At 48.5% G+C, this 27,869-nt stretch overlaps 1 protein-coding gene across 7 annotated transcripts in view; it reads right to left on the reverse strand.

The window, feature by feature from the left end:
• SEPTIN11 (septin 11) overlaps positions 1–26,791 on the reverse strand; it is a 71,929-nt gene extending 45,138 nt beyond the window's left edge. For 5 of the 7 annotated variants that reach the window (XM_075501293.1, XM_075501298.1, XM_075501299.1 and 2 more), the window contains exon 1: positions 26,637–26,791. In XM_075501293.1, coding sequence (XP_075357408.1) covers positions 26,637–26,663 — 27 coding nt within the window. In that variant the 5' untranslated portion in view covers positions 26,664–26,791. Of the gene's footprint in view, positions 1–25,568; positions 25,613–26,636 lie in introns of those variants that run through there. The other 2 variants (XM_075501294.1, XM_075501295.1) reach the window with 2 other exon arrangements.
• Positions 26,792–27,869: the final 1,078 nt, after the last annotated feature.

Below are 27,869 nucleotides of genomic sequence, written 5' to 3' on the forward strand. Positions count from 1 at the left end.
GCTCCTGCCCCACAGAGACAAGCCCAGAGCCCCCACGTGCACCCAAAAAGCCAGGGAAGCAATGCTACAAGCACTGATTTACTCCTCCTGCCGCGGGGCTGCTCTTCCAGAGGAAGGCAGCAGTGCTGCCCAGGCACTTCACCCCAAGTGGAAAGACATATCATCACCCTGCCTCACCCCCTTCTTCCCAAGGGTATTCCTCATTTTCCCTCAGAAGATGAGCAGAGCCCAGCATGCCTTTGAGTTCAGCACAACTCCTCTCCTTCCCCAAAACTGCACCTAAATACACTCCTGGACTAAAACAACTCCTCAGCCGTCGCTCACAGTAACACAGTCCTAAGAGATGCCTTATTAATGCAGAGACAAGTCGCTGTATCTGGAAGCGCTGACATCTTAAGAGCGTGTTAAAAGAAAAACTGTTTGCCAAGCACCTCTCCTTGCTTGCAGCTTCAGGAGCTATGGACAAGATCAGCATGGGTAAAACTGCAGCTCCACAGACTTTTATAGAGATCAGCCAATTTGCACCAGATATGCTGCTAGACTTGGGTGTCTGGGTGTTCTCAGCTGTCAGAGAGCTTAAGACATCCCAAGAGCTGTCTTTATTTTTAAACTCTTCCTTAAGACAGTCATGTCTCCTTTACTGAACCCCACATTATACGGCAAATCTTCCCTCCCTCTTCACATACCGTCTGCATGAGCGGGAAGCGATTCTGAACCTCCAGAGCTATATGCTAACCCCTACCAAAACTAGAGTAATATGAATAAGTAAATGCTTGTTTATTGGGAAAGATGCTGATCACTTTTCTTTGTAGAGTAACCTACAAGGCATCCCACAGTTGATATTTCTTGGGTCAACAACAATCTTTCAGATGCTGTTATTGCAGCTGCTGGTTTCTCTAGCAGGGTAAAGGAAGGGGTAAGTAAAGCAGAGACAGGCCTCCAGAGGCACAGCGTCTACTACATACCATCACCATAAAGAGATTAATTGCCAGGACCCCATGTCCCAGTGCTCTTAATTTTAAGGGAAAAAAAATGCCTTGCAAAAGACAAGAAAGGGTTTGCAATCTCAGAGCCCTGTCAAGTCTACTTTGCATCTGGTTTTCTTCATACGTAGCTCCTGGTGGCAAAGGTTTTATAGGTCAAGCAGCGCTGTAACAGATGCTCTGTGGCAAACAGTGGGTTTGCCTGGATGTAATTCAGTGAAGCTTTACAAAACAATTTGGCTGACAAGGCACGTGCAAGGAGAGAATCAGCTCATTCCTCCTAAGCCACGGTGGCTTGGCAGAGCTAGCAGCAGTAAGAGGAAACTTATTTTCCTCATTGGAGTCAGCAACAGTATGCCTGTGTGCAGATGGGGAGGTAGATATAAAGGTGGGTCCCGTGATGAGAAACGCATCACTTCTCCAGAGGCGGCACAAAGCAGAGCCATGTCCTTACACTTCAGAAGGTGTCTGGTAGCTGATCTGAGATAAAGCAAAGTTGCTCTTCTCCTGGGTAGAAAAAAAAGAGTGTCACTCCCAAAAGGCTGAGGAGAGAGGGTCTACAAGGACACCTGCATTTATTGCCCCCGTCTGCTCTCCTCACTCAGGACTTAACCATCATGACAGCTGTTCCCTCAACCCGAGCAAGCTCCTGGCTGAGCTTCTGCTTTAAGGCTGCTGGCAAAATATTCCCCTTCAGCCCCCCGGCCCACTGCTCCTAGCAGCTGGGGGTCAGTTTCACATGGCCTCCAAAGAGTTAAAGAAAACAAAAATGAGCCTCAAATTCAAGAGGGGGAAAAATGCTGGTATGCAAAATATTGAGCTCAACCACAAGTATGAAGCAAGTGTTTAGTTATTTGAGGCCACACGACTTAGGAGGCACCTTTAAGAAATTCTGAAAGCTTTTATTGTTGTCAGCAGCTCAGGTCAGCTACATTTTTGCCCCATTATACATTCTGCCCCATCATTAGGCGCACATTCCCGCGTCTCTGAAGTAATCTTAGACGCTGCATCCAAAGCCAGGGACCTCTGAGATACTTCAGTCTGCTCAGACAAAAAGGTGGCTCAGGAAAGAGCAGCGAGCACAGAAGCAAAGAGTAGTTGGCAAGAGACGGATCTATCGTACCCTCTCCCTGTGTTAAACCTGAGAGCTGGGGTCCTTACCAGAAGGGCATGAAGTATCCCCAGCACCTACGCCAGAGCCAAGCTCACTGTTTAAGTTCCTTGAAACAGCACCCACAACCCCCATCCTTTTCCTTATTCGGACTTAAGTGATGGTTAAACCCTTAATTCTTGGACAAGGGAACTCAACTGTAATAGTATGGGGAAAAAAACAAAAAGAAAGAATAATTCCTTTCCCCTCCTTTCCATCGCTAGTGCACTCATGCCACAAGAAAACAGCCCATGGCAATCAATCGGTCTATCAAGAATGGAAGGACTTCTTTGTTGTTTCAGGCTAGGATAACCATCAGTGTCACCAGCAGAGGAGGGAGAGTTCCTGTCTCCATGGTTCTGCTGCTGGCTCTCTGCAAGTTACTGAAGTCTGGGAGGTCTTCCCACCCCCCCCTTTTTTCCCCCCATTCTGTCTCAATGGGAAGAGCAGACCCTTTTGGAAGACATACTCTCATTCTGTAGATTAATGTGTCAGGCAAGCCATGAAGATCCATCAGAGAGGCAGGCAAGCTGGATGGCTAATGCCTCCCACCCTGCCACCAACCCACCGAGTGACTCCCTGCTACAGCTATTGTCCTCAAGGGCTGGACCTCAGTAAACTATCTTGTTCTTTCTGGATAAAAGCTGGCACCAGCTGTAGCTGCTCAGGGGCACACAGCTCCTCAATAGAGTGTGCTTCACTCAGTAAGTCCCCTGCTCCAGCCATCCAGCAATGTCTAAAATAATAGCAAGGAGCCAGGTCTCCCTACTCCCAGTAACAAGAAATACCAACAAATTGTTATGCCACAGTTGGCCCCCTCACGCAATAACCATGGAGGTCACAGGGAACACAAAAAGGCCCTCCCTGAATGTGCTGGTTTTTCCTTTTTTATCCCAGAGAATGGGGATAGCAGAAAAGGTTACCTTGTGGGAGGAAGGCTGGAAGCAATTTAGCCAACAAAGCACCCAGCAGCAGCAGATGGGGAAGGGTAAGTGTGGGTCTCATGCTGTCCCTCCTTGCACAGAATATTGCTCTACAGATATATGAGCTTTTATCTGGGGAATCACCAGCCAAAGGAGGCTGCCAGCGAGACAAAGCAAGGGGTTCCCCTGAGGGGACACCCTCAGAGACCGGGTGATGCTGGACATGCTTACATCAGCGCAGGCAATAAGACGCAGAAGCGATGGGGAAGGAAACATCCTCTCTCCAAGGCTGGCTCCCTAAGCACATCGCAGGATGACACCGGGGACAGTGAGCAGGCATCACAAGCCGGGCCCTGCCCAGGTGCAGCCCACACAGGCCATGCCTGGCAGAGGAAAATCTGCCTGAGCGACACCCCTGCCCCAATCCCAGCTCCCCGCTCCCCCAACACGGATGCAGCGTGGGGTGGGAAGCACAAGGCCCATCTCCCTGACATCTAGCACCAAATATCCTGGTCGCCAGTGGCTTGCAATCGCGAGCCGCAGCCCCTGCCACGCGGCAAGGAAACGCTCCTTGCAGCCGATAGAGCTGCCGCTGTTCCCGCGCGTCCAAGGCACGCTGGCGGGGAGGCGAGGGGAATTGCTTACATTGGCAAGCTGCAGCAACTCAGCAGGAGGATGGAGAAAAAGGATACAGTCGCATTCTTCTGGGAAGAGGGAAGTCAGCAAAATCTGACAATTCAGAAGCGGCTGTAGAGAGTGGGAACCAACATTTTTCTTCCAGGCAAAATGTTTGGCTAAAGGTCAGCACAAGCTCGGAGCACTAACAGTTCCATTTATGCCAAGAACTGACATAAAAGACATTTTCCTCCATAGGTTTCCAAAAACCACGGACCTTTCTATTTGGAGTAAAAGTGACTAATGCCTCTAACAGCCCTGATGTCACAAACTGCTAACCAACCAAAAAAAAAAAAACAAGGCGCTGGACTTTGGGGATGATAAGGACCATATGTGCATTCCAGCAAGGCTTGTAAACTCACTGAAGGAAGAGAGAAAAAAAAACAACAAAAAAAAAACAAAAAGGAGAGAGGAAGGAGGAAGGGGGTGGGGGGGAAGGAGACAGAATGTGACAAACAAGAATGAAGACCATCCAAAGGCAGAGCCCAATGAGAACCAGATGCTCTTTGCTTCTCTGGCCAATCTCTCTCCTGACAGGAGGACGGCATGGAACTAACTGCCTTTTCGAGTGCTTGTATGAGGTTGATGAAATAAAATGGGAGTTACTATTCAGTGCCAGGCTCCCCAGGTTGAAATGCTCCACCCCTCCCGTTTCAAAAAACAGCGCGCGATTTATTGCAATTTCCCCGGCCTTTTGTCTTCTGAGGTACCACATGCGGGGAAAGGCAGATATATCCCTTTCAGCATCCCCAGCCATCCTCTCCCAGCCAGGCACAGCTGAGAAAGTTGGAGGATCCTTCACACCAGCCCTGACGGAAATATTTTCAGTGGGGACCGCAGCCCAGCAGCCCAGCTGCTGCAGGGCAATATGGCATGTGAGTCAGTCTGTGACGCTAGCCCAGTTTACACCGGCAAGTATTGGAGAAGGTCGAGTTTTTGTTAGACTTGAGAATGTGTAATCTTAAGAGTTAAAACCAACTCAGATCAGTAGGGCAGAATCTAACTGGGAGATGGCAGGAAGGCATGTCGCTATATGCACATTAGAAATACTTCCCCCCCCCCCCAGTTCTTTTGCCCTTTTCCAGCCCTTCTGGCTACACAGTCCCACACCACCACAGATACAGATATAGTCCAGGAAGACAGCAGAGAGGAAAAAACCAACAACAGCCATTTCCTTCTGTATTCCACTGTCACGCACTTAAAATAGCCCTGAAACAGCTGCATCACAGGCCATTAAAAAAGTGGATTTATACTTTGCTAAAAGCCTTTAGCTGGAGGCACATCGCAATATGGGACTTGACACAGAGGAAAGCGTGACATATGAACTCGGCAAGACTCCCAGTTACACTAACACAGAGGCCGTTTGCAGGGAGCTCTCTGGGACACTGAACCTGAGCACAAGAACGCAGAATTAACACAAGCCCGGGAACAGAACATCTGATCCCATTGCCAAGTTCTCCTCCAACCTTCCCCAGGCTTCCACCAACTCCAGTCCAGTTAGGGGTGTGAACACAACCAGAGCAAAATACAGAGGTTTTTAGAAAGGAAAGCAGCCCACAGGGCTTGCTTATAGAACTGTAACAAGGCAGCACTGTTCCAATACCTGAATCAAAGTAAGGGCCACTCCGAACATAAAAAGCAACAGCTTTCCTTGCGAGGTGGTGCAGGCACAGCTGAGTAGGGCTGGCTTGCAGTTCCTTCACCCTGTGTTTGCTTTCCTGAAAAACTGTAGCCGCACATCAAGGGCACATTTTGTCAGCTCCTATTCAGCAAGCTCCAGGACTGAAAGGTGCCCCATATCGTGCTCTGGATAATTAATTAGCCCTGGGACTTACTACCAGGATCTGCATTAATACTGTGCCCTGCTGGCTTGCTCAGAGGCAGGCAGGGGACACCATGGCATGGTGCTGCCCTGCACGCGGACATGCTACAGTTGTCTGCACAGACCTAATTTCCAAGTAGGGCACGCAGAGCTGTGTATATAAAGACATATAGCTTCAGACCATTCATTTACTAGTTCTCTTGAGTCTGGACTAAAGAGTTCAGATTTATCATGGTAATTGTCTTCATATCAAAATCCTAAGACAACGCCGATATACATACATACATGGTTTCTTCAATACCCAGGTACCACAGCAGTGAGTATGAACGGGTCTTGAATAAAAAAAAGAAAATAGTCATTCAGTTACGTGATTTCACATGGTCAGTGCACTAGCAACTTGTCTTGGGCTTGGAGTTACTGGAGTTCCTAAATGAAGCAGGTAAATGTACTCCTTGAAAAATCCCTACCGGGACTTTTAAGATCCCAACAAGCGCTAGATTCCCCGAGGAATTCCAATGTGTAACTTTACTGGTCCAGCACCACCAAGGAAGTGTCAATCCAGTATCAAGTGGATTGCAAGCGCTGGCTCAGACCAGCTCTTCTTAAATTCATATGCAACATGCACACGCATATATGGCACTAAGATTATTAAATAAAAGGCCAGAGAAAACATTTCCGATTTAGACAAGTCCAGTGTTTTTACTCTCCCTGGCAATCTATACACCTGAGCGCAGTTCTGACAAAGTAATGCAGACAACAACAGCGAAGCAGGAAAACCAGATTTTTATGCATTCATGGTATGGTCTAATTTTCTGAGTGTTAAGTCATAGCCCTCGCATCTGCTTAGAAAAGGAAAAGGGAACGTGCATAGCCCCTTACAGTACATGAAGCTCTTCCAGGGTGCCACAGAAGTCATTCATCATTAATAAGTAAAGGTCAGCAATCAAAGAATATAGAGGGTTACAAATAATGTTATTGCCTTAGCGTGCAGTTTTCTGTCTTCAGCAGGAGCGAAAGTGGAATTAAGTTGAACTGAATGTGCGTGCAGAGGAAAAGGTCAAGGTTTACTGAATTATTTAGCTGACAGCTTTGAAACATTAGTCCGTAGACTTCAAGCTCTCAACTGACAACAGCAACAATATTCCCCACTTGCCTTCAGCAAGTCTTCGTTTTCCTGCCCTTAACAGGGAAAGCCTATACAAAAATTTTCATAAATAGGACATAGCTTCAAGGAGCAATTCCCCATTTAACTGAAGTACTTCCTTCCCTCCATCTTATTAATTCCAAATTTTTGTGGTTGCCTTGAAAGACTGTGTTTAGTCTTTCCGAACATGTTAATTGGCCAGAGTTCTTCCAGAGGAAAGCACATCTAATCTAGGTCCACAGCACAGTCATAACACTGGTATCATTAGGAGATAGGACTAGAAGGCCACTCTACACTCAGCTTTTTACCCCACTCATGTTTTCCTGCACTGATAGACTGCTACAGAGACTTAACATTTCTGGACTCGACAGGCAGTGCAAGACAAACATTCTTCTCGCCTGCAGCCAGGAATATTCCCACAGTCCTCTACATCCATCACTTGCAAAGGGCAGGATCACAAAGGCATTTGATGACCACTACAATCCTGGTGATGCTCCAAGTCATAAAGAACCCCTGGACAGGACACCGCCAATTGCCCAACATACACTCAAAAATGTTTGAACTCCATAAATGCATCAGAGATGGCTAAATAAACATTTACAGCACCAGAAGAAAGGATTAACTCTCTAGTCACCAGGAATCCAAGGACGAGCTTTACAGCTCCAGTTTTTGGGTTGTGGCAGAGATAAGCCTTTTATGCCAGAGATCTAAACCAGCTCCCACAAACATGAAGAGCCCCACTCTGCCCCATACCTGTTTTTCTGCACTGGAGTTTATGTGGAGCTATTCCTCCCCACACACACTGAAAAGGGAAAAGGCTTTGCTTGCACTCGAGCTGCTCGTGACTAACTACAAGTAACACAATGTGAAAGACATTACAGAACTGCAAGTCCCCACCACAGCATAGGCCACGAAGGCCTCTTACGCAGCACAGCCAAACTCCCTTCCGAAGCTGAACATTTCTGTCCTCTCCAAAACACGTCTTCAGCCTCCCCTGCAAACAGACCAGCAAGGAAATCCAACTCTCACGACTATTTTTTTGCCTGGGCCACAGGAGCCAGCTACGAAGTCAGAGAGATGTTCCACCAAGCGGATGTCTCCAAGAGGGAAGTGAGAGACTTGAAATCACACCTCCTGCTGGAGTCAGCCTGGGCAGCCCCAGCTAACACCAAAGTAAACATCAATTTTTCTCCCTGTCCCCCCAAACCCCCATACATCAGACCTCCATGACTGCAGACAGCAAAGCATGGGTACCATCAACTTCATCTGCTAATTAACTCAGGAGGAGCCCGTGTCAGCAAGCAAGTGAAGACAGCCCAAATTAAGCCGGCTACCTACCATCTGGAACAAGTCAGCCAGAATGAGGCTTCGCAGACACTACAGCCAAGGCAGAGAAACCTCGTGCTGCCTCCCTGCCCTGTGCCGTGCCACGGCACAATAATTTAAGGGGATCTTGATGGTGTTGTCAACCAGCATCAGCAAGAGACTCCTGCAGCCCCGAGTGTTCTCACCTCATGCTTCACCAGCTGCAGGTCATCCACAGACAGGGATAAAAAGGAGCGGGTTGCTAGTGAGGCTGAATCTCTCTGAAAGCACTAGAAAAAGTGGAAGCTTTTTCATAGAAACATCTTTACACCATTCACAAAGCAGACAGACATAAATACTGTTTTCTCCCTCCTCTGGACCCTCTGAGCGCTCTCACCTCCCAAGGTGGCTCAGGCAGACACCATCACCCTAAAACAAGAGTGGGGTTTTCCTGCAGGAGACAAGTCTGGGAACTTGGCACAGCAGGGAGGGATCTTCCCCCAATTACAGGCAATGACACCTAACGTTAGGCTTGTCCGACAAGTTTCTTTTGCAGGGACCTATTTTCCAAACACCTCTATTACTGAAGCAGGAATTCCTGGGGAATAAAATAAGTAGTTTCACTGGTGCAATTGGGAATATATTATAAAGGCAATGAGGCCACATCACAGCTCACTGGATGCACCAGGCTCTTGAGCTGTTTGAGCACAGCTTCCACCCCGGGGCTGGATCCTGGCAAGAGGCAGTGGGTCTGTGCCAGCACAGAGGGTAAGGGGTTCATGTGCAACCCCCAGCTTGCTAAGCCACACACCAGGAAGGCAGGGTCAGCACCAGACCCCCAATTCCTGCTGTGTGCCCAGCCCTGGCACGTTCCTGGCAGAGCCTCTGAGCCCACCCCGGGTGCCCCCTTCACAAGCACACAAAGCACTTGCATGGCTCCTAGCTGTATCTTAGCTTGCAGCGCTCAGCCTCTGAAAGGCTGGGCAAGCCTTCCCACCAGACCAAGCTCAGATCACACCAGGAACTTCGATTCCTGTAGTCACCTCAGCTTTCCTTACTCTTTTTATACAAGCTGTGATGATTTCCTTAACATAGCTTACTTCGCAGTGAGGTGCTCCTCAGCAGGAAAAGACATGTTTTAGGCTAGCCGCAAAGCTTAATTTCTGAAGGCTACAGTTTTATCACCTTGAGTAAAAGCACCAACTTTGTCTGTGTGAGAGATGTGTAGGAGGGAAAAGATGCAAAGGAGAAAGGGCCTGGAAAAGCAGATAACTCCATGGCATTCAGGGTATGAAACACCCATACAATTTGCCCTTGTTTTCTTGCACCTTTACCTGTAGTCAGGTAGGAACAGCTACTGAGGCAACCAGAATAACAAAGCCTACTTGAGTTGGGGGAAATCCAGGCCTTAATTTCTCAGCAGAAAGCATGAGCCCAGACCAACCCGTCATTTTGAAACTGCTGTGCTACACACCCACCTGACGTGAGCATTCTAAGCAGGCCTGGCAATGACTAAGAGGTTTGGTATCATGAACTAATACTAGTTGTGGCCTCAGGTAAAGCTCGGAGATGACTTCTACCCTTCTCCCTGCCTCTATCTCCTCTCCTCCTTTGTCAGGGCTCATACTCACTACCAGGCTTTCCAGCAAGACGCTAACAATTTCTAAGTAGCCAGGCTCAAAACAGAGCCCACTGCATGTCCTCCATTTCAGTCTCCACTATATTGCTGTGGTCTCCAAGCAAACACATGCAGAGTTTTGGACATCTGAAAACTGCCTGCCAGCTGCCACTTAAAAAAAAAAAAAAAAAAGCCATGTAATGGCACATCTCAAAGATGGACGGATGAGTAGTGTTCTTCAGTGGTGGTATTTAACTAGGAAACCACCGCTCTCTTCTGCAACAGCACTCGGTCCCTGGTCCACTGACTGTGCAACGTTCAGAGAGAAGACAATAAAGCACACGACCTCAGTCTCTGAGGGGAAGACGCAACTCAGAGCGTGTATGTCTGGGTGGAGCGCTCCCAAGCACTGCCAAGAGCCAAGCGATCCTCTAGTCATGCATAGCTCAAGCACAGCTTCGAGACTAGCATTTCCCCAGTCCCCCTGGAAATCCAGAGAACAAGACACTGCCTCTGCTGTGAGGTTAAGCTCAAGACTGTAAATAAAATTGTCTGTACGCAAACACAAGCCGACAGAGCAACTTTTTACTGAAACCTCTGCAAAGTTCCCAACAACTACCCATTTTATCATCGGGCACTGTACTCCAGAAATCTCTAACGCCTGTAATAAAGGCAAATGTCAGGCTTGATAGAAAAAGCTAAGTCACAGGTGATAACCCACTAGGAAAAGAACGACAGGCATGAGTATGCAGTACGAGCTTTATCATCTGTCGTGCAGACCAGACACCCCTCCTGGAGAAAGCCTTTCATCCATAACACAGCGCTGGCAAACGGCAATTTCCCATCATCAAGGCTTTCAAGCAGATTTATTAATTTAATCCTAATAATGCAAATAAAGCCAGATGCAGAACTGGCATAAGTCGCTACATGTGGAAAAACCTGCCCATGACGCCCCTTCGTTAATCTCTCATAATAAAGCACAAGCCTGTACCATTACCCTTTTCCTCCTTCCCCATCCTCTGGCAACTGAGCCAGCTCGGTGCTACCAGGCTGGGTGTGCGAGGGGGACAAGGCTGGCACAGGCGCCGTTTCAACAATTGATTTCTCTCCCAGTAAAGGAGCTTCTGTATCTAGCTGGATGTCCTAGCACTTGGGACCAAACTCAAAGTTTGCATGCAGTGATATACCTTCAGGTGTTGCAGTTTCTTCTCCCTTAAAATTCAATCCCTAGCAGACAGGCTGCAAATCCCCCTGTTAACAGCAAGGACTTTGGAGGCTCAAGTGATACCCCCAAGTCACACTCTACTTCTCTTTCCTCATCCCGCTTTCCAGGGTCAGGCTACCACCGGTTAGGATCCTGCTCACAAAGTCAAACGCAAGGACACCGATTCCTGTGAGCTAATGGATTTGGAGGGGGGCTGCACAAGCAAGAAGAGAGCAAAGCCTCTCACAGCCCAAGCAGCTGCTTGCTCAAGGCCAAACGTAACTCCCTGCCACCGCGGAGCACCCAGGAGGCTCAGGCGCTCTGGGCATGATGCGCAGCACCGTAGCTATGCCAGACCTGGTAGACACCAACCATCATTAGAGGCTGCCCTTGCTCCAGGCAGTTTCACATTTCACAGCCTGCAATGTGCTTGCGCATATCTCAAGCTCCGCACTGTTAGTGAATACCCCCAGCAAGTTTCTAAGCAGCATATCTAGATTTCGGGGGAGGAAGCTCATTCTTTAAGAGACGAGACTAATCCCACGTTCAACTTCCCACAAACACCAGATATGCATCAGCAGTCATGAAAAGACAAAGCGCCACATTAAATTCCTGGGGCTGGGAAGGGGGAAATCTCTTCAAGACTGTCCAACATGAAATGGAAAATAAGTAAATAAAACATCAAGGTCCCACACTTCCCCTTCATGCAAGCAGGTTCAGCCGCTACCAGCCCCTGAACCTTCAGCTGCAGCCAGCCCCTGAACCTTCACACAACTGGTACGTTTTCATAAGCTTAGCTTTTCTTGGCCAACAATTTTAATTTCTGCTCTAGAAAAAGCAACATATATACCCCAAAACAAAAAAGCCCAATGGGAACAGTGTATAAATGCACAACATAAGGAAACAAGCAAGAGAAAAGTATTTTTGTTTTTACTGTTGCTAAGTTTTATTAACACTAAGTGTCACTTTGAACAACTACATGCAGAACACAAAAACTCCCAAAGGAAAATACTAACAGTATTTCTATAAACAAACTCATATTGGTGGCTAAATTCCAGACACTAATTAAATGCATCCTGTAACCATAAAATTCTTTTCTTATAAATAATCCTGAGACCTCAACCCCAAACCTACTATCAACTTTAGAACTATCAACTAAAGCTCAAGCCATACAAAGTTTATTCCATCAAGAAAACAAAAAGAACCCAACAAAACACCCCAAAAAAAGGCAAAAATTCCCCTATAACCTCAAGAAGCATATTACACACTAATCTAACAAAACACACAAATGTTTTCCAGTACTAAGAGTCTGACGGTCAGCAAGACCGTCTGTTCTCAGAAAACAGTCCCAAGGTACACCGGCAGGAAAGGAAACGGCTCTGTCTTCTGTGGGCTTATTCTTGATTTTTGCCTCACGTCAGCAAGGGGACTCGGCCCCTGCTGCGCACTCCAAGAATACGTCCAGCATCACCCATGCAGTAAGCTGATGAAAGGCGTTGCAGTCACATATTTAACGGCACAGAAAAGCAAACTGATTTATAAACCCAGGGGGGAAGCAGCCATGTATTAACACCACCATATACACTTAATCAAATTAATTGGCTTATTGATGAATAACTGTCTAATAGACACGGCTATGCTCTGCATGGTTTCCCATGACTATTCTAAGATCCCTCTGACAAAACAACGCGCATCTGTAACTTGGCAGCAGGTTCATCATCAAGGCCTGTAATCCTACGGGCTCTATCAGTTTTTTGCCATTTTCCAGGGGCTTAAGAGAAAGGGGGTCCAATGGCCTTTGGCCAGCACTCAGGAGCAATGCAAATTAGCAGGCACAGTTCTCATTTGGTAACTCTGTGAGCTCTGGACATCAGCCAGAAGTCCCCTTAGAATCTGTTACAAAATATAACATGTAGCTTTATACCTTTTGACCTGATCAAAGTATGGAGACTTGCACCTCTAAAATGAAGGACACTTACTTTCTAGTCATAGGATTTTTTCCCCACACCTATTACCATCAGTAAGGGGGTTTTCTGTCAGGTTCTCCCTGACAACGGTTCCAGAAACAGCCTTCCTACAGCTATTTTTTCAAAAGCTCTCTGTCCCAACATGGTCCCTGGTAGAGCTGCGTGTTCAGTGATCTCATGGTATGTGTCAAACCTCCAGAACATTTGAGGATTACACTGCACTTAAACCTATCCGCTAGAAAGACCAACATTTGTAACAAGAGCGGCAGTAACATAGGAGCAACACTTGGCCTGGAAACGAGAGGGGAGATGCTTTCATGGCAGTCAAAGGGATAAGCTCCACAAGGACAGCGAACAAGATATCCTTGGGCTATCCCTATCCTATCCAAGGCTTCTCAAAGCAGCAGCTGCCAGCATAGTCAGGTCTGCACAGCCCCTGGTATCCCGCAGCTGGGAGGAGCGGTGCTCCTCGCTGAGCACACCAACTGTGGACCCAGCTTCCTTTGCCAAAACTATGGGGGTAGCTGCAAATACTGGTTTTCTTCCTGTAAAAGGGGACATTTACTGACAATGCTCTGCTGGCCATAAACACTTCGTGCTTCCCAGCACCATGGCTCTGCCAGGAAAAGGCCTGCAGAAAAACATGGTTTGGTTATCAGTCTCTTTCAAAAGAAAGAGAAGACCCTGTGCGTTACAGCCAACAGTTATTTAAAAGATTACATGCTTTATGGGAACACGGGGTCTTTAACCAGAGAACAGTGAAATTGCATTTGAGCTGGTCACTGACACCCCACTGGGGCAATGCAGAGGTTCCCACTGCTTCAGCAGTGAGCTCCCACCACCGGCACAGCCCCCGAAGAGCTCCAGCAGCCCCAGGGCAAGGTGGGCAGCACTCCGCGCTGGCCATTTCCCTACAGGTGACAACAACAGGCTGAGCTACAAAATCGCTGAGTGCCCCCTCTCAGGCAATAACACCCTGCCAGACCCTGCGGGTCTTGGAGGAGTTTCTGCTTGGCAGGTTTCCATATCTGATGCAACACCCCAACCTCCACGAACAAACCTGACACAGGAGTTTCACCCTCCTGTCTGAAGGCCATGCCTCCTCCATCCAGTAGCTCAGGCGACGAACCACAAAATGTTCCTTGGGCTCTAACACCATCAAAATACCCCTGCAGAAGGCAACCGCTCTAGCTGCTCAGATGCAAGCATTGCTCTACTGTGTGACCACATCTGGAGGCATAAGGTGCAAAGACACACCAGGTAAGACAGATTAACTACACAAAGTCTCCTTGTAGCCTTCTGTAATTATTCTCAAAGCAACAAAGATTCCCGCAGCTAAATGGTGCACATGAACTTTTGCCAAGAAAGAGAGGGAGCCACTCTGAGGGCTTGCAAAGGGGTAGCTATCATCTAAGGTGCTCCTCAGGTGTGAGGATACACTTTGTTATTAAAACCAACATGAGGGAAAACGCTAGACTTCAATGGTGTTTTCAGCCCTGCCACAGAGCAGCTGGATGAGCAGAGAGCAAACCAACCACAATTAGTGGGAGGCAGGCACTGGCCCTGCCCTACACACTGTCAAAAGCTTCCCATCCGCATACCAAGGCTCTCAAAAGCCTTTGTGAGCTGGACCTTTGGCTTCTGGTATCTTGGTCCTGCTCCGCCTGTACTGTCGCGACAGTTTAATTAAAAGCAGGAGGCTGAAAAGCTGCAAACAGACAGAGGAACGCTGCTGGGTTCACGTCTGGCTCTCGAGTTCAGTGCTGAGGCAAGGCTTCCATTTCTTCAGCTGCAGAAAAGGCACTCAACACCAAGCTCCTGAGCCAGATAACACGTCTGTAATGGTACCGGCCTGCCTTGGAGCTGTGAGATCAAGCAACCTGGCATTTGCTCAGACAGTCCAAGTACTTGAAACAAGGGAACTGTCTTCCCCTATGACAAAGATATTGAAGAGGCTGCTTGGGAAAAGCTGGTAGCTAAAAAGGTCTCCTCACGTTGTTTCCCACTTCTTGTTTGATGCATGAAGAACACTCATATTTAATACATTTCTGCTTACTTCAGAATATCCTGCCTAGGACCCAGTGCTGCTCTGCAGAAAGGCCAGTCTTTACGAACTAAGTGTGACACTTCCACACATTACCCTGAACTAATCCGATGTTATTCTTCCTGCAGCAAGCCGTTGCTCACGAGACCGTTGGCAGAGATTTGCGAACCACTGGCATTCACCCACATGCTTGCTGGAATCGTGTTCTTCCAAATTCATAAATTATTCCATACACAGGCTGCTGCAACATCCATTAGCTGTCGATAGAGCCCTGCTGAAAGGTTAAACTGGAGCCAGTATCCACCCCCACCGATGAATTTATGTTGGCCACCACATTCCGCTTTGACTGTCCACCCCAGTCATGTTTGTGCTTTAAAGGAAAGCAAAAGCAGTCGGACCCACACTTAATTTCTGCCCTCCTGTCAAGACTTGTGCTGTAGCGATCCATGCCACTGCTTGTAACAGACTAGTGTTAAATTAAACCCACACTTCCAATGTTATTCCTTGATACACCCCAAAAGTGAACAGACCAAATTCTGTAGCGTACTACGCATCTGAACAGTCCAGTTGCCCAGGCTTCTCCCAAACAGTCAAGCTAAACACATACCTGGTAGAATTCAAAGTCTTGCAACCTTATGAGTTACAATACATACGGCACTCCACTTTGTTGAAATATATAGCTCAAGGACAACATTTGGAAGGGAAGAAGGGAACATTTTGCAAGGCTGTTTCTCTGAATAACAATAATAAGCAAGAGGATTTTCCATTAGCTTGCATCTCCTGCAGTTACTTTATGCTGTAGCTTTGTATACTCACATTACTCAGCTTTCTCATCCTTTTTCCCCAAGAGGTGTCACTCCAAAGAATTGTGATCTAGTGCCCAGGTACGCCAGCCACGTCTCATCCCACTGCCTTGGCAGGCAAGCGCAGAGGCAGCTCATGACAGGCTGCTCTCCTGCAGCAAGATTTGCCAAGGCAGACCGCTGGGCCAGCGCACAGCCCCATTAGCTAGGGTCCCACGCAGGTCAGAGGCTGCCCATACTAAATCCCCTTTTCTAGGCTCGATCTCAATTTTTTTATTTTCCTGGAAGCACCAGGATAGGCAGCGGGGCACATGAGGTATCCCTCTGTAAGCAAAGCACTGAACTGTTTAGCTTAGCCAACTAACTATGCCAGCACATGCCACATAACAGCTGAGCACGAGTCGACCGCGGAGCAAGAACGACTGTGACAGATGAGCAGGGGTGCTGCTGAGCGAGCAGGCTCCACGGCACTGTGCTTCATCTCTCTGCAGCAGCAAGGCTTTAAAGACCTGACAGAGCAGGTAAATCCTGTCACGACTTCATGGAGCCAAACCTAAGGATTCGGGAGGACAAATATAGCCAAAGGCAAATTCAGCCTGCTCCAAGCAAGCGTTTCCTGCAGAGGACTAGGCAAGATTAGTTCACATGAAGGAGCTTCCTGCTCTGACATGCTCTACTACTCCAAGTGCTGCAGACCTGCCTATCCCAAAACTGGGTCACAATTCCCATGTGTAGTGCATGTTTTTGCCCTTGGCTCAAGTTATTAAATAAGAGATACCAAAGCAAGCGATCTGCTGCTGCACATTCCTTATTAATACTGCAAAGGAGATGCAGCAGTCTCCACCTCTGCATTGCTCCTGCATTGCTCAAAGCAGTACGTAATGCATGAAGCCATGAGCAGCACTGCATGGGTTTGCCTGAGCAGCTGGGGTCTGCCAGGCAAATAACTGCTCTGGGAACTTGGTAAGCCTTCAAAGAGGAAGGCTAATGCCCAGCTCTTCCTCCCTTCCTCTCCCAACTGTCCAGCAGAAAGAGCTGGGTTTGCACACGCAGCATCGAGGCTCCCACTCTGTGCACGCCACAGTACCAACACAGCGCAAGAGCCTGGTCCTGCGGCAGGCCAGCACGTGTTGACCCCAGAAGAGTCAGTACAGGCAGGAGAGCAGCCCTTCCTCGGGCACGTGATGTTTTTACTCGCATCTCCTTGTGCCACTCAGTAGTCCCCAAGGGTGCAAACCAGAGCACAAACCTCAAAAGCAGACTCGCACAGTCTTCCTACTTGTATAGGAGCCAGGAGGATGGCACCCATCCAGCCATCTCCATCCTCCCTCCTACCATTCAGCACCACTGAACCTGAGAGGCTGGGCCACAACCCTCCTCTGCAAGGCACTGCATCAAACCAGAAACACCAGGTCCCCTGCCCTGAACAGCTTTCAATTGCCAAGGTACTTCAGCGCACAGAGTCCAGAAAAAGACCCATTTACCACAATTAGCATGGACGGGGACAGCATCTGCATGCTCTTCTCTTGGGACTTCTGTTTATTTTATGTAGGGACTAACCACCTATTTCACCCTAGAAACATCGACCATTTTTTAGCCTGTGTGAACTTTATACTTCCCTTCATTGCATGTAAGCTGTGTCACAGCTAGCCTGTCTGGATTTATACTTCTAGCATTCTGGCTCATCCCACTGGAAGAAATCATCAGGTTGCTCGGTTAGGCTATAAAAAAAAAAATATTGCTTTCCTTAGGTTATATCAAAACCAAGTAATGCACATCCCATGGAAAAACTGCTTTTCTGACCTCCATGCCTGGAGAGGCCAAACCCGGGGGACACGTGGCTGTGTTCACTAACAGACAGTACTCGCACATCAGACTACAATTACAAATAACGTTTTTGTTTAAACAACAAAACCAAAACACCTCTGGCTTTGATGTTGAAGTAGTTCTGGCCTACAACAGAGAAACTCGCCATGTCTTAGGAATGCTCTACATGAAAATTGCCCTCTATTGCATTTACGTAAACCCAGAGAAACAAGGCCAGTGGAGTTATTCACGCTGCTCACTTTTAAACCCTTCTTCCTTATTGAAATTACTTGTTAAATCTCCTTGAAAACTTAACTTGCTTATTTAAATAGTTATTTTCTTGAAAGTGTTTTTAATTAAAAGCATTAGTCTGGTAATGCTTCTGTGCCACAAGATCTCACTAGATTTGGTGTAATAGGGTTAGGTTTGTAAAGGTGACTGTGGCCATGCTATTAACTTATTGATCACAGCTTTACACCTTACAAAGCAAGGGAACCATCATCTGCTTTACAGACAGAGAAAACAAACACATACCAGAATGAAGGTATTTGCCCAAGACCACCCAGCAAATCAGGAGGCTGGAACACTTGCAGCATGCCAACCGCATAAGCCCTAATCCCACGTGGCTCTTGCAATTAATGATCTAATAATGAACAATTGCATAACTCCAAATGCTGAATAGCAAAAGTGCTTTTCAGCAGGATGAATGTTCAGCTACCTGGCAACACAAAACCCAAGGTCCCTGGACACGACTACTTTTTGGCAATTAGGTATCGGAAACCAAACTAAAACCTTCAGTGACCATCAACTGTGCATCCCAGAAGGTAAGGCACTTCTTTGAGAAGTTGTTTAGTTTCAACTCTCAGCCCAGCTTCTTTGTAATTCAGAGCATCAGGAAGGGCTTACCGCTGCTTCGCTGAAGAGCTGGCCCCGGGCCAAAGCAGAGACTTTACAGGCAAGTTTTCCCCCGTGTGAAGCAGCTCCCAGATCCGGTGCCGCTTTCCACCTTCACTAGGCACCAGAGACTTGTGCTGCAGTCACCAAAACCCCCTGCTTCCCGCAAGACCTGAACATTTATTAGGCTTATGAGAAAGATGGGAGCGCTCTGCAAAAGCTCATTCAAAGCCGGGAAGGGAGGCTGCCTCCGGACTCTGGTCAGGGACTCACTTCATGACTTCCGAAATGGGTCTGGCACAGTGGAATAACATCTTCCAGGTGCAGGGGCTGGTGCAGAGGCAGCACCCTCTGGCCTTCCTCATGCCTAGTCCCTACAGGAACCCCTCCTTGACACTGACCAGGGGAGCACCCTCAAGCCCCCGACAACCTGCTCCCCAAAATGCTTAGCACCTCTCACTCCCCCCGGGGGGCTCAGAGGGCTGGCTGGCACCAAGCACCTTCTCAAAAGCAGGCTGAAGGCTCAGAAATCCTGATGACTAACCAACCTCTGAAGACAGATTTGAGGGGGCAGGGGGAGAAAAAAAACCCATAAATTAGGTCAAATGCTCCTGGAAAATGCCAATTACTTTATATATAGCAGATTGCACTTGGATGTCATTTAATCTCAGCTTGCTGTTGTCAGATATTACCTGAAATTCCCTGCTTTGCTTCGGCTGCCATATTAAAGTGCCATGTATTCAATATTGATGAGACAGATGAAACGGAATGAGACTAGGTTGGCATTTTATGATAAAAGATACTTTGTGGCAGAAAAGCATTCATTTAAAAGCATTAAGGATTTTTCTTGGCTTGGAAATTACATACAATATACAGGAAACAAACGAAACCGTTTTCAAATGTAATTAAAAATCTTAATTGTCTGCTTCTATAAGCTAACAGAGGTGTAATCGTTGATCCGTTGTTTCTTCTGTTAAAAACAACAGCAGCAGCAAGTTGAGTTACTTGGCCACAACTGGGGAAAGCTTTACAGATGAAATTGCTGACATGGATTTGAGAAATTACATTCCCCCCCCGCCCCGCATCTACACCCTCGCCCTTACACGCAGACAAAAAAAATTTCAGAGCGCAGAACTCTGTGACTGACCAAGAAAGAAAAGGCACAACGAGATGTGCTGTAGCTCAACCTGGACATGAAACAGATTTGGAGGAGGAAAAAGAAGCAGCCAACGCATGTAGTGGTTAAGCGGCGTGATTTACCGCTAGAGCAAGTCACCAGATGATCTAGCAAAATCCCTGCTCCTCTTGGGGTCTTGACATGAAGATTTGAGGACTGTGCATATGTTCAGTCCCAGACGGCTGCGTTAAGCCTTATAATCACTGTTAGCGTTTACAGCTAGCAATATACCTGCTCACAGTATGACGACCTGATCTTTTCACCATAAAAGCTGAGAATAAATGAGAACTGTTTGCAGTTAATTAATCCAGCAATTTCTGAAAATATCAGTCTTGACATCTCAAACTAGGAACAAAACAAAAACAAAGACTCTCGAAGCATCATTAGCCATGCTGTTTCTAAGTTCATTCTGAAGATGTCCAAGAAATTTAATTCTACCGATTAAAACAAAAGGAACCAACAGAGAAAAGAAAAATCTTTAATCATATGAAGAAACAAGAAAAGGAAAATCCAACTACGTTTATGCACAACCTCTTTATTGGCAACCCTGTATGTTTCCTACACACATCTGGAGGATGTGGGGTAATCCATGTTATTGCAGAGAGACGCCAAGAACGAATGTCAAAGATAACCAGATACCTTCACCTTTCCAGGTTGCAAACTTCTTATTTCCAAGCTAAGCTGTTGCCTGCCAAATTTTGTCCCAGAAAAATAAAGCCAGGACCGTTACTCTGCTATTCTCCATTCATCTGAAAGCTGCCAAAAGCTCCTAGGCTGACTCAGACTGGAGGAGATGGGTTTCCACAGGGCCTGAAAGGAGATGATTTGTGTGCTTTGAAACGCAAAGATTTGGCTGTGGCTACAAGTGGGAACCTCTATCCGAAGGAATAAAAGCAGACTTGCAATTCAATCTCTACTGCAGTTTGTGCTCTTGTACTTCACTGCAAGTCAGTCACCGTGCTGCCCCGCAGAAGAGGGAAATGCAAGCTCACCCTGTCACCGAGCAAGTCAAGCAAGCCGTCTCTACCAAACTCGCTCCTCTCCCACCTTAATTTTGTTTCAGAGGCTGCCACCACCAGACTGTCAGAAACTTAATTCGAGCCACAGTAATGTGCTTAAGTAAAGCGTTTAGCACACTCGGTGCATTCAACACAAGTCTGGCAAATAGATTCCGTCGAGTCTCTTGCTTACATGGGACATCATACTTCACGTTGCACCCAGTGAAACCCTAGGCAAAGCACCCGCAGACTTCGCAGAACACCTTCAGATCCACAGACAGCCCCAAACAGTCCTGCAAGTCATTACAAAGATCCCCCTCAGGATTCAAAACCCTATTGCTCCCCCTCCACTCCCATCGTGCGAGAGAGGTTAATATAATTTCTGAATGAAATACATGAGATGCATGCAGATTTCCAGAAACAATTCCCACTAGAACTACTGCTATGCACAGGAATCAGTTCTCAGGAGCCGCTGGCAAGTGGGCAACATCTGTGGCAAAACCAAAACGTTTCTAAAGCAAGTCTTTTTCTATTAGCTTGTGCCAAGTATTCGTGACCAGATCTGGTAAAGAAATAACCTGCAATTACAGAACTTCAATAACATATTTCCAGCAGCTAAATTCCATCTGAAAATAAATCTGGGACGCAGAAACGGTAACAGAAAATCCAATTAGATAACAGAAAGGTCTAAAGAAGCTATAAGCTGAGATGAAAAAAATCAAACAAACAATAAAACCCCAAACCCAGTCCTAGTCTGCTATTTGCCATCACCTTATGTGGGATGCTACTAAAGAAAACAAAAAGCTTAAGCCTGCAAGAAAAAGATTCAGCTTCTCCTTATTTCCAGCAACTTCAAAAACTCTGATTGCAGTTCAGATCCTAAGGCTACTTAGCCACTTGTCTAAATGCAGGCAGAGTCTGTATTTTTAAGTAAGGAGTCCTAAAGATAGCTCAAGACTTATCAATTGCAGAGCTCAGCAAAATAACTGTACTACTACTGAAATGACAGTAACAGCCTTTGGACTACATGGTTCATGCCAGCATGGGTATCACTTACGATGGACAAGCAGAGAGCGCAGCCACAGGGAGAAAGCTTGCAGAAGGGCTGGGTATTGCTAATGGAAAACCACAGGGAGCTTTTCCTCCTTCTCACAGCTCTTTCTCTACCGCCTCATGCAATGCCTACACCCGCATTAATCACACCGGCCCAAGCTGTGGATGAAAACAGCTCTGGCTACTCCTGCAAGTCCTGGCCCATACACATCTAAACCAGGCACCACGGCATAGAGGAGGGGGGAAGGCATCCAGATGTAATGAAGCAGCCAAGATACAGCATCTTTTATTCCCATCTCACTGAATGCATCACATAGCAGCATGCAAACTAGCACGCACAATATAGGGAGAAAGAAGATTTGGGGTAATTTTTTGTTACCACTGCTCTTAGCTAAAGACAGCAAGACCCTGAACTTGGTTTTCTGCCTCTCATCTGGAGCATTCTCCACCAGTATTAATGCTGAACGCTAACAGCACCGTGGTGTTTGTCTGAACCATTATTACGCATCACTTCTTACGGGAGGCTGGAGAGCTGTTCACAGAGCTGGAAGTGAAGGCAGCTAGATAGTGTACCTAAAAAAAGCCTGAAGTACTACTGTAGGGCTTTTTTTGTTTCTCTATAAATCACCTGGTTGCACCCAACCGTTCTGAGCTGAAACCACTTCAGTATCTTTTCCTGCAAGAGCCACTGTAGCTTATAGGACTGAAGCCTAGAGCCAAGCCAAGCCAACGAAGAGGCTGGACAAGGCAGAAGCATTTGCCAAGCCAACAGAAGACCCTATCCCCTTGGCATCTCTCCTGCAAAGCAAGCCACAAGCTACTGAGCAGCCTCGTGCCCATGCTCTCGGCATTACCTGGAGAGGAAGAGGCATACCAAGGGCACAAGAGGAGCGTCAATCCTCAAATCTCTCCAGAGCGGGCAGCCAGCCAGTAAAGCCATCTCTCTCAGGGGCTGCAGGGGTGGGAAGGGGACATATAAAACATGCCTCAGCTCTGAGTAAATATTTTACTTCTCAGATTCATGCTGCTTACTTAATCAATCCCCATCATTACTTCAGAGGCCCTGCTCGGAGACTGAAATTGATTCCCCATGATCTCATCTACACAAATTAAGGATTTTCCCAAGTATCTCCATCAGATCCTGACTCCAGGTCAGCTCACTTCATGATGGAAAAGCTGGAGGCCCTGAGCTTGCGGTGGGCTGGACACATAACCTGCCCCTCGACTGTGCTGAAAACAAGGCAAGGAGGAGGCAGGTTCCCACCATTGTTAACGTCTATGAGAGCAACAAGAATTGTCTGAAAGAATTTCCTACTGCAGACAAGGCACCGAGGTGAATAAAGGAAACGAAGAGTTCACAAACTAAAATACAGTCCTGCGTGCACCGCCCAGGTCTGCTTCCCTGGCACAGGCAGCTGAGCCAGGCCAGGCTCAAAGAGCCACGCTTCACAGCTGAAAGCAGGCAAGGAAGCCAAACCCCATGCCCCTGGCCATCCCAGCAGTGCCACCCAAGCCCACAACATCGCCACATTCACTGGGAGGAGAGTCTGCAGCCCCACGATGCTCCTGGGAGGATACCCGGCAGCAGGGACAGCTCAGCCTTGCAGTTTACTTTGCAGCTTATCACTCTCCAAGTTGCCAGGGCACTGCTGACCTGTGCCTGGAGCATGACGATCCACTCCCTGCCCTAGGTCCATCCCCGACCCGGCTCGTCCCCCAACCTCTCTCAGTCTCAGCTCTCCACTTGCAATAGCTCTTCTCCCACCCAGTCGCACCTTCCTCAGTGAAGATGGCCAGACACTCAGCTGGCAAGAGCACAGAAACACTCTCAGAGACAAAAGGTGTATCCCCTCCTCCTAGTGTCTAAAATCAGTGGCCACGGTGGCCCTGCTCCACCCACCACCACACACGGATGTGGCTTTCCAAAGATGCTGCCCCACAGCTCTTGCTGACCCCAGTGGGTGTGGGTAGATCTGCTGCTCAAAGAAAGACAAAGCACGTAAATTCTTCAGCTCTGTTAGCCCCGCTCTGCCTTCTTGTCTCTCCCTTTCATTCCCTCCCCTCCATGGAAACTGGCAGTCTCTCATTATCAAGTATTTTTAAAACAGATGGAAGAATAGACTGTGCCATTTTAAACTCTCAGATAACGTTTTCCATTGCCCCCGTGCAAAATTTGTACGCTACCTTCATTTTCCATCAGTTTTTGTGTGACTTGGAGGAGAGTATATGTTAGTGTACACGTATGAGCAAACGTTAGTTTTGCTCCTTTAACTAGACCAAGCTATGATTCTGTAAACATTTAGGATAAACAAATAAAGAGAAGGGTAGGGAGGTCAGAGCCCTCTTCCATGCTCTGAACTACTCCGAAACCATCCAGCATGGGTCAAGATGGTGGGAATTAACCCAGGGGGAGGAAGGGAGTCCCCTATCTAGCACATCTCAACAGTCTCCAGACTGCAAGTGGCTTATCTCACACTGAGCCCAGACAGAGCCAGAACAGATGACCATATGCATCCTTCCGCCCCGATGTATATTTAAGCATATGCATGGCTTTAATCAGCTGAGAGGTCCCATGGCAGCTCCTGGCACTAATCCTGCCAAAACTTTGCTTATGCATGCCTTTACATTTACATACCGAGATCAGTCTCTTAAGTCAAATGAAATTACAGGCAGTGCATTACACATGTGCCTTCACATCTGTGGGATCAGGGCCTTCAAATGAAAGGCACCCATCCTACCAAAACACGCCCTGCTCGGCTACAATTTAACACAGACACTTCAGAGCAGTTCACTGAAGTTATTTTTTATGCATGCTTTTACAATTAACATAATATCACATCCTGCCAGGACGTAAAAGGTTGTGACTCAGGAATGTTATCTTAGTTTTAAGTCAAACTGACTCGCTTTTCGTTTCATTCCTTTTCTTCTCTTTCCCCCTTCCTTTAATTCTACCCCCATGCTCCCTCCAACAAGATGCACACCACTCAGGGCCCTTACCAAATATGATTATTATGTTGAAAGCTTGATAGGCAAACGTTCATCAACCTTGCCTTGCTCTACTGTATAATTAGCTATTACTTCAAACTCCCTACCACCCCCCCCAGCAACACAACAGCGACATGCAAAGCCGTAGCAGAGAGGATTAGATAAGAAGGCATACGAGACGAAACGCCCCCAACATCTACCAAATACCAGCCCACTGTCCTTTCTTCTCTTATCACCCCAAGATAAAACAACCCTGTTCTCCAAAAAGCACCGATTCTGGAGGATGAACGGGCTGCCCACCAGCTGCTTACCAGGAAGATGAGTGCCCTCATCCTTCCCTCTCCCACACGCACATGCTTCTCATGCTGAAGGATGCTTTATTCTGCAGTCAGTCCCACTGGATTGAACCCAGTGGCACACAGATAGGAATTTAGTTTAACTGGTGTGAAACCCTCTGTGGATGCTGTTTCAGGATTGCTACTGGACTTTGATTAACCAAAAACATGAGAGCCTGAGTAGTGGCATGAGTTTAATATAATAACAGAAAAATAAAGCAAAACACATACGCAAGAACAAAGGGCAATCATGCCTTGCAATAAGCCACGTTCCTGAGTCTATTCATGTTGCAAGGCTGCCACTCTACACAAAGCAAAACGGCTCCGCTTGGCAATACCTTTCAGCCTGCCCTAAAAACCAGCTGAAGTAGTGATTTCAATGCATCTTCTTACACTGAAAGACAAACTTCAATTTCCAAGTACACTTTAAATCTTAAGATCAAGGAAACATTTCAGGAGAAGCTTTAGCAACAGCTGGTATAGTTTATAGGTATTCTGTTAACAAACATCAGCTCTTATTTTGCTTAGCAGCATAACTTCCCCACCTCCAGTAACACCATTAACTCCATCTTCATACATCTGCTTTGCCACATCAGAGGAACCATATAGCCCTGCAGATCCATAAGCACATAATAAATGCTAAAAGAAACAGTCTCATTCTGGTCACATCTTGAACACAGACCATTTTCTTACTATGAGAAGGAGCCACATTCAAGTCCTCCGCTCATGGGCAACATCTGTTTTACTCGCAAGCACTGAAAAAGTTACTGGGAAGTCGCTCAAGTCTCTCTCCCTCCCCCGGCCGATGCACAAAAGTGCATTCAGTCCGGTCACGGTGGAGTTTCATTCACGTTTCTGCAAGCTGGATGCAAGAGAGGCTTTTTTGGGGGGCGGGGGGGGGGGGGGGGGGGGAACAGCATCTGTTAGTTTTTGTGGGTTTGGGTTTTTTTTTCCCTTTCTCTCTGTAAAGGGGAAATCCTTTGTCTTTCTCAACATAGATGTAAAAAACTCCCGGCCACCACATCCCCAGAAAAACGGTCACGCTGGAAGATGCAAAACACGCGTGCCGTGCCCCTCGGCAGACTTTCATACCGGGATTCCCATGGCTGTTGCCCGCCGCAGCCGAGCGCCCAAAGCCTTTCCCCGGGGGCTGCGGGCACCTCCCCGCCGCCCGGCTGCCCACCCTGTACGGGGCACAATCCTGCCCCCTCCCAAGTCTTCCCGTCCACGGGAAGCGGCGGGGCAGAAACGCCCGCGGCCAGCCATCAAACGCGGCCCCAGCCCCGGCGGGAGCAGCCCGGGGACCACCCCCGGTGTCTCCCCGCTGCCCCGTGCCGCTCAACGCGAAGGGCTGCAGGAGGACCTGCCCGCCGCCGGGCCCGGCCCCGCCGCAACAAAGAGGAGCTGCGGCCCCAAACCGGGGCGAGAAAGTTTTGCGCGGGCCCCCCCGGCCCCGGGAGCGGGCACAGGCGGCGGCGCCCCGGCGAGCCCGCCGTCCCCCCCGGCATCGCACCCCCGCAACCCTCCGCATCACACGCCGGGCACTGCACCCCTACAACACCCGGCATGGCATCCCCGGCACCGCACCCCTACAGCCCCGGCACCGCACGCCGCCGTACTCGGGAAATTCACCCCCGGCACCGCGCCCCTGCCATTGCATTGCAGTGCACTGCACCGCATTGCATTGCACTGCACCCCGCCGCCCTCCAGCACCGCAGTCCCCGGCATCGCTCCCCGCCGCCGCACCCACCGCCGGTCTCCCCACGGCCACGGCCATCGCGGTGCAGTGCGCTGCGCTCCCCGGCCCGCCGCCGCCGCCTCTGCGCTGGCTGCTAGGGCTGCAACATGGCCACCCGGCGGGGAGGGCCCATGCGCAATGCAAAGGGGCCGGGCGGCGAGGCGGGACCCCCCCGGCCCTCCCCCGGGCCGCCGGGGAGCGCGGGCGGGCGGGCGGCACCGCCCCAGCCGACGGCAGCCCCGCGACCGCTCGGGGTACCCCGAAAGCAGGCTGGAGCCCGGGGGGCTGCAGTCAGTCCCCAGCAGTAACTGCGATGAATCCCTCTCTTGGCGAGCCCTCCGGGGAGGGGCCGCGCTGCTCTGCCCCACAGCCCGGCTGGCTGGGGGAGCCCGGCCTGCTCCCTGCCCGCTCCCCCCCGCCCGGCCGCTCATCCCCATCCCCTTCACCCGAAAGGGTCACCCTCACCGACTCCGGCAGCCCCGCAGCAATGGGGGGACAGCTGAAAGCAAAGAGGCCCATTGCTCCAGGGGCCCTTGCAAAGAGATGGCCAAGCAAGCGACTGGCCATGTCCTCCTCCTACCAGTTTGGTTAAGGAGGAGGATGGGGATTCGGAAAAGAGAGATTTTTAACAGAGGGTCAGACAGGAGCTCCCACAGCTGGGGCTGTTTACCAACAGGAGCCCCTAATGCCCTCGTATAACGACACAGAGGGCAAAACCAGGCACCTCGTTCTTCTTGTTCCTCTTTCAGCTCTCCCCCTCTGCCAAACGCACCCATACCGTGGTTTTAAACAAACTGGGGATGCCACACAACAGTCATGCCCCACTGGCCAGTTGCTCTCCCACTCCAGTAAGTGATTTCCAGGGATGAAGCGAAGCACAGCTGGCTCTTTGCTGCTCCAACTGGCAAAATGCTTAACATCCTGACATTAAGCATGATACCCCTTCACCTGCAAAGGTGGGAGTCTTAGGGCTAAAGTCAACTCTGCTCGCAAGTATTCAACCAAGGCAGCAATGAAGGGCCCTCCCCAGTCAGGTCCTGCAGTGTTTTGCAAGGCATAAAACCCCAAAAGATGGAGACCTGATTTGCCACACACATGAAGTCCATGTTGAATTACAGACATATCAGAGCTACCCGCTTACATGAACACGCACAGAAACAAAACAAAGAAGCCAAAAGGATAAAAGCTGAGAGCACCTCCTACAAGAAAATGACCCAGGGTAATAAGTAAATAGACCCCAGGGGT

The sequence above is a fragment of the Mycteria americana genome, chromosome 4 (genome assembly GCF_035582795.1).
Source record: "Mycteria americana isolate JAX WOST 10 ecotype Jacksonville Zoo and Gardens chromosome 4, USCA_MyAme_1.0, whole genome shotgun sequence".
Classification (NCBI taxonomy): Eukaryota; Metazoa; Chordata; class Aves; order Ciconiiformes; family Ciconiidae; genus Mycteria; species Mycteria americana.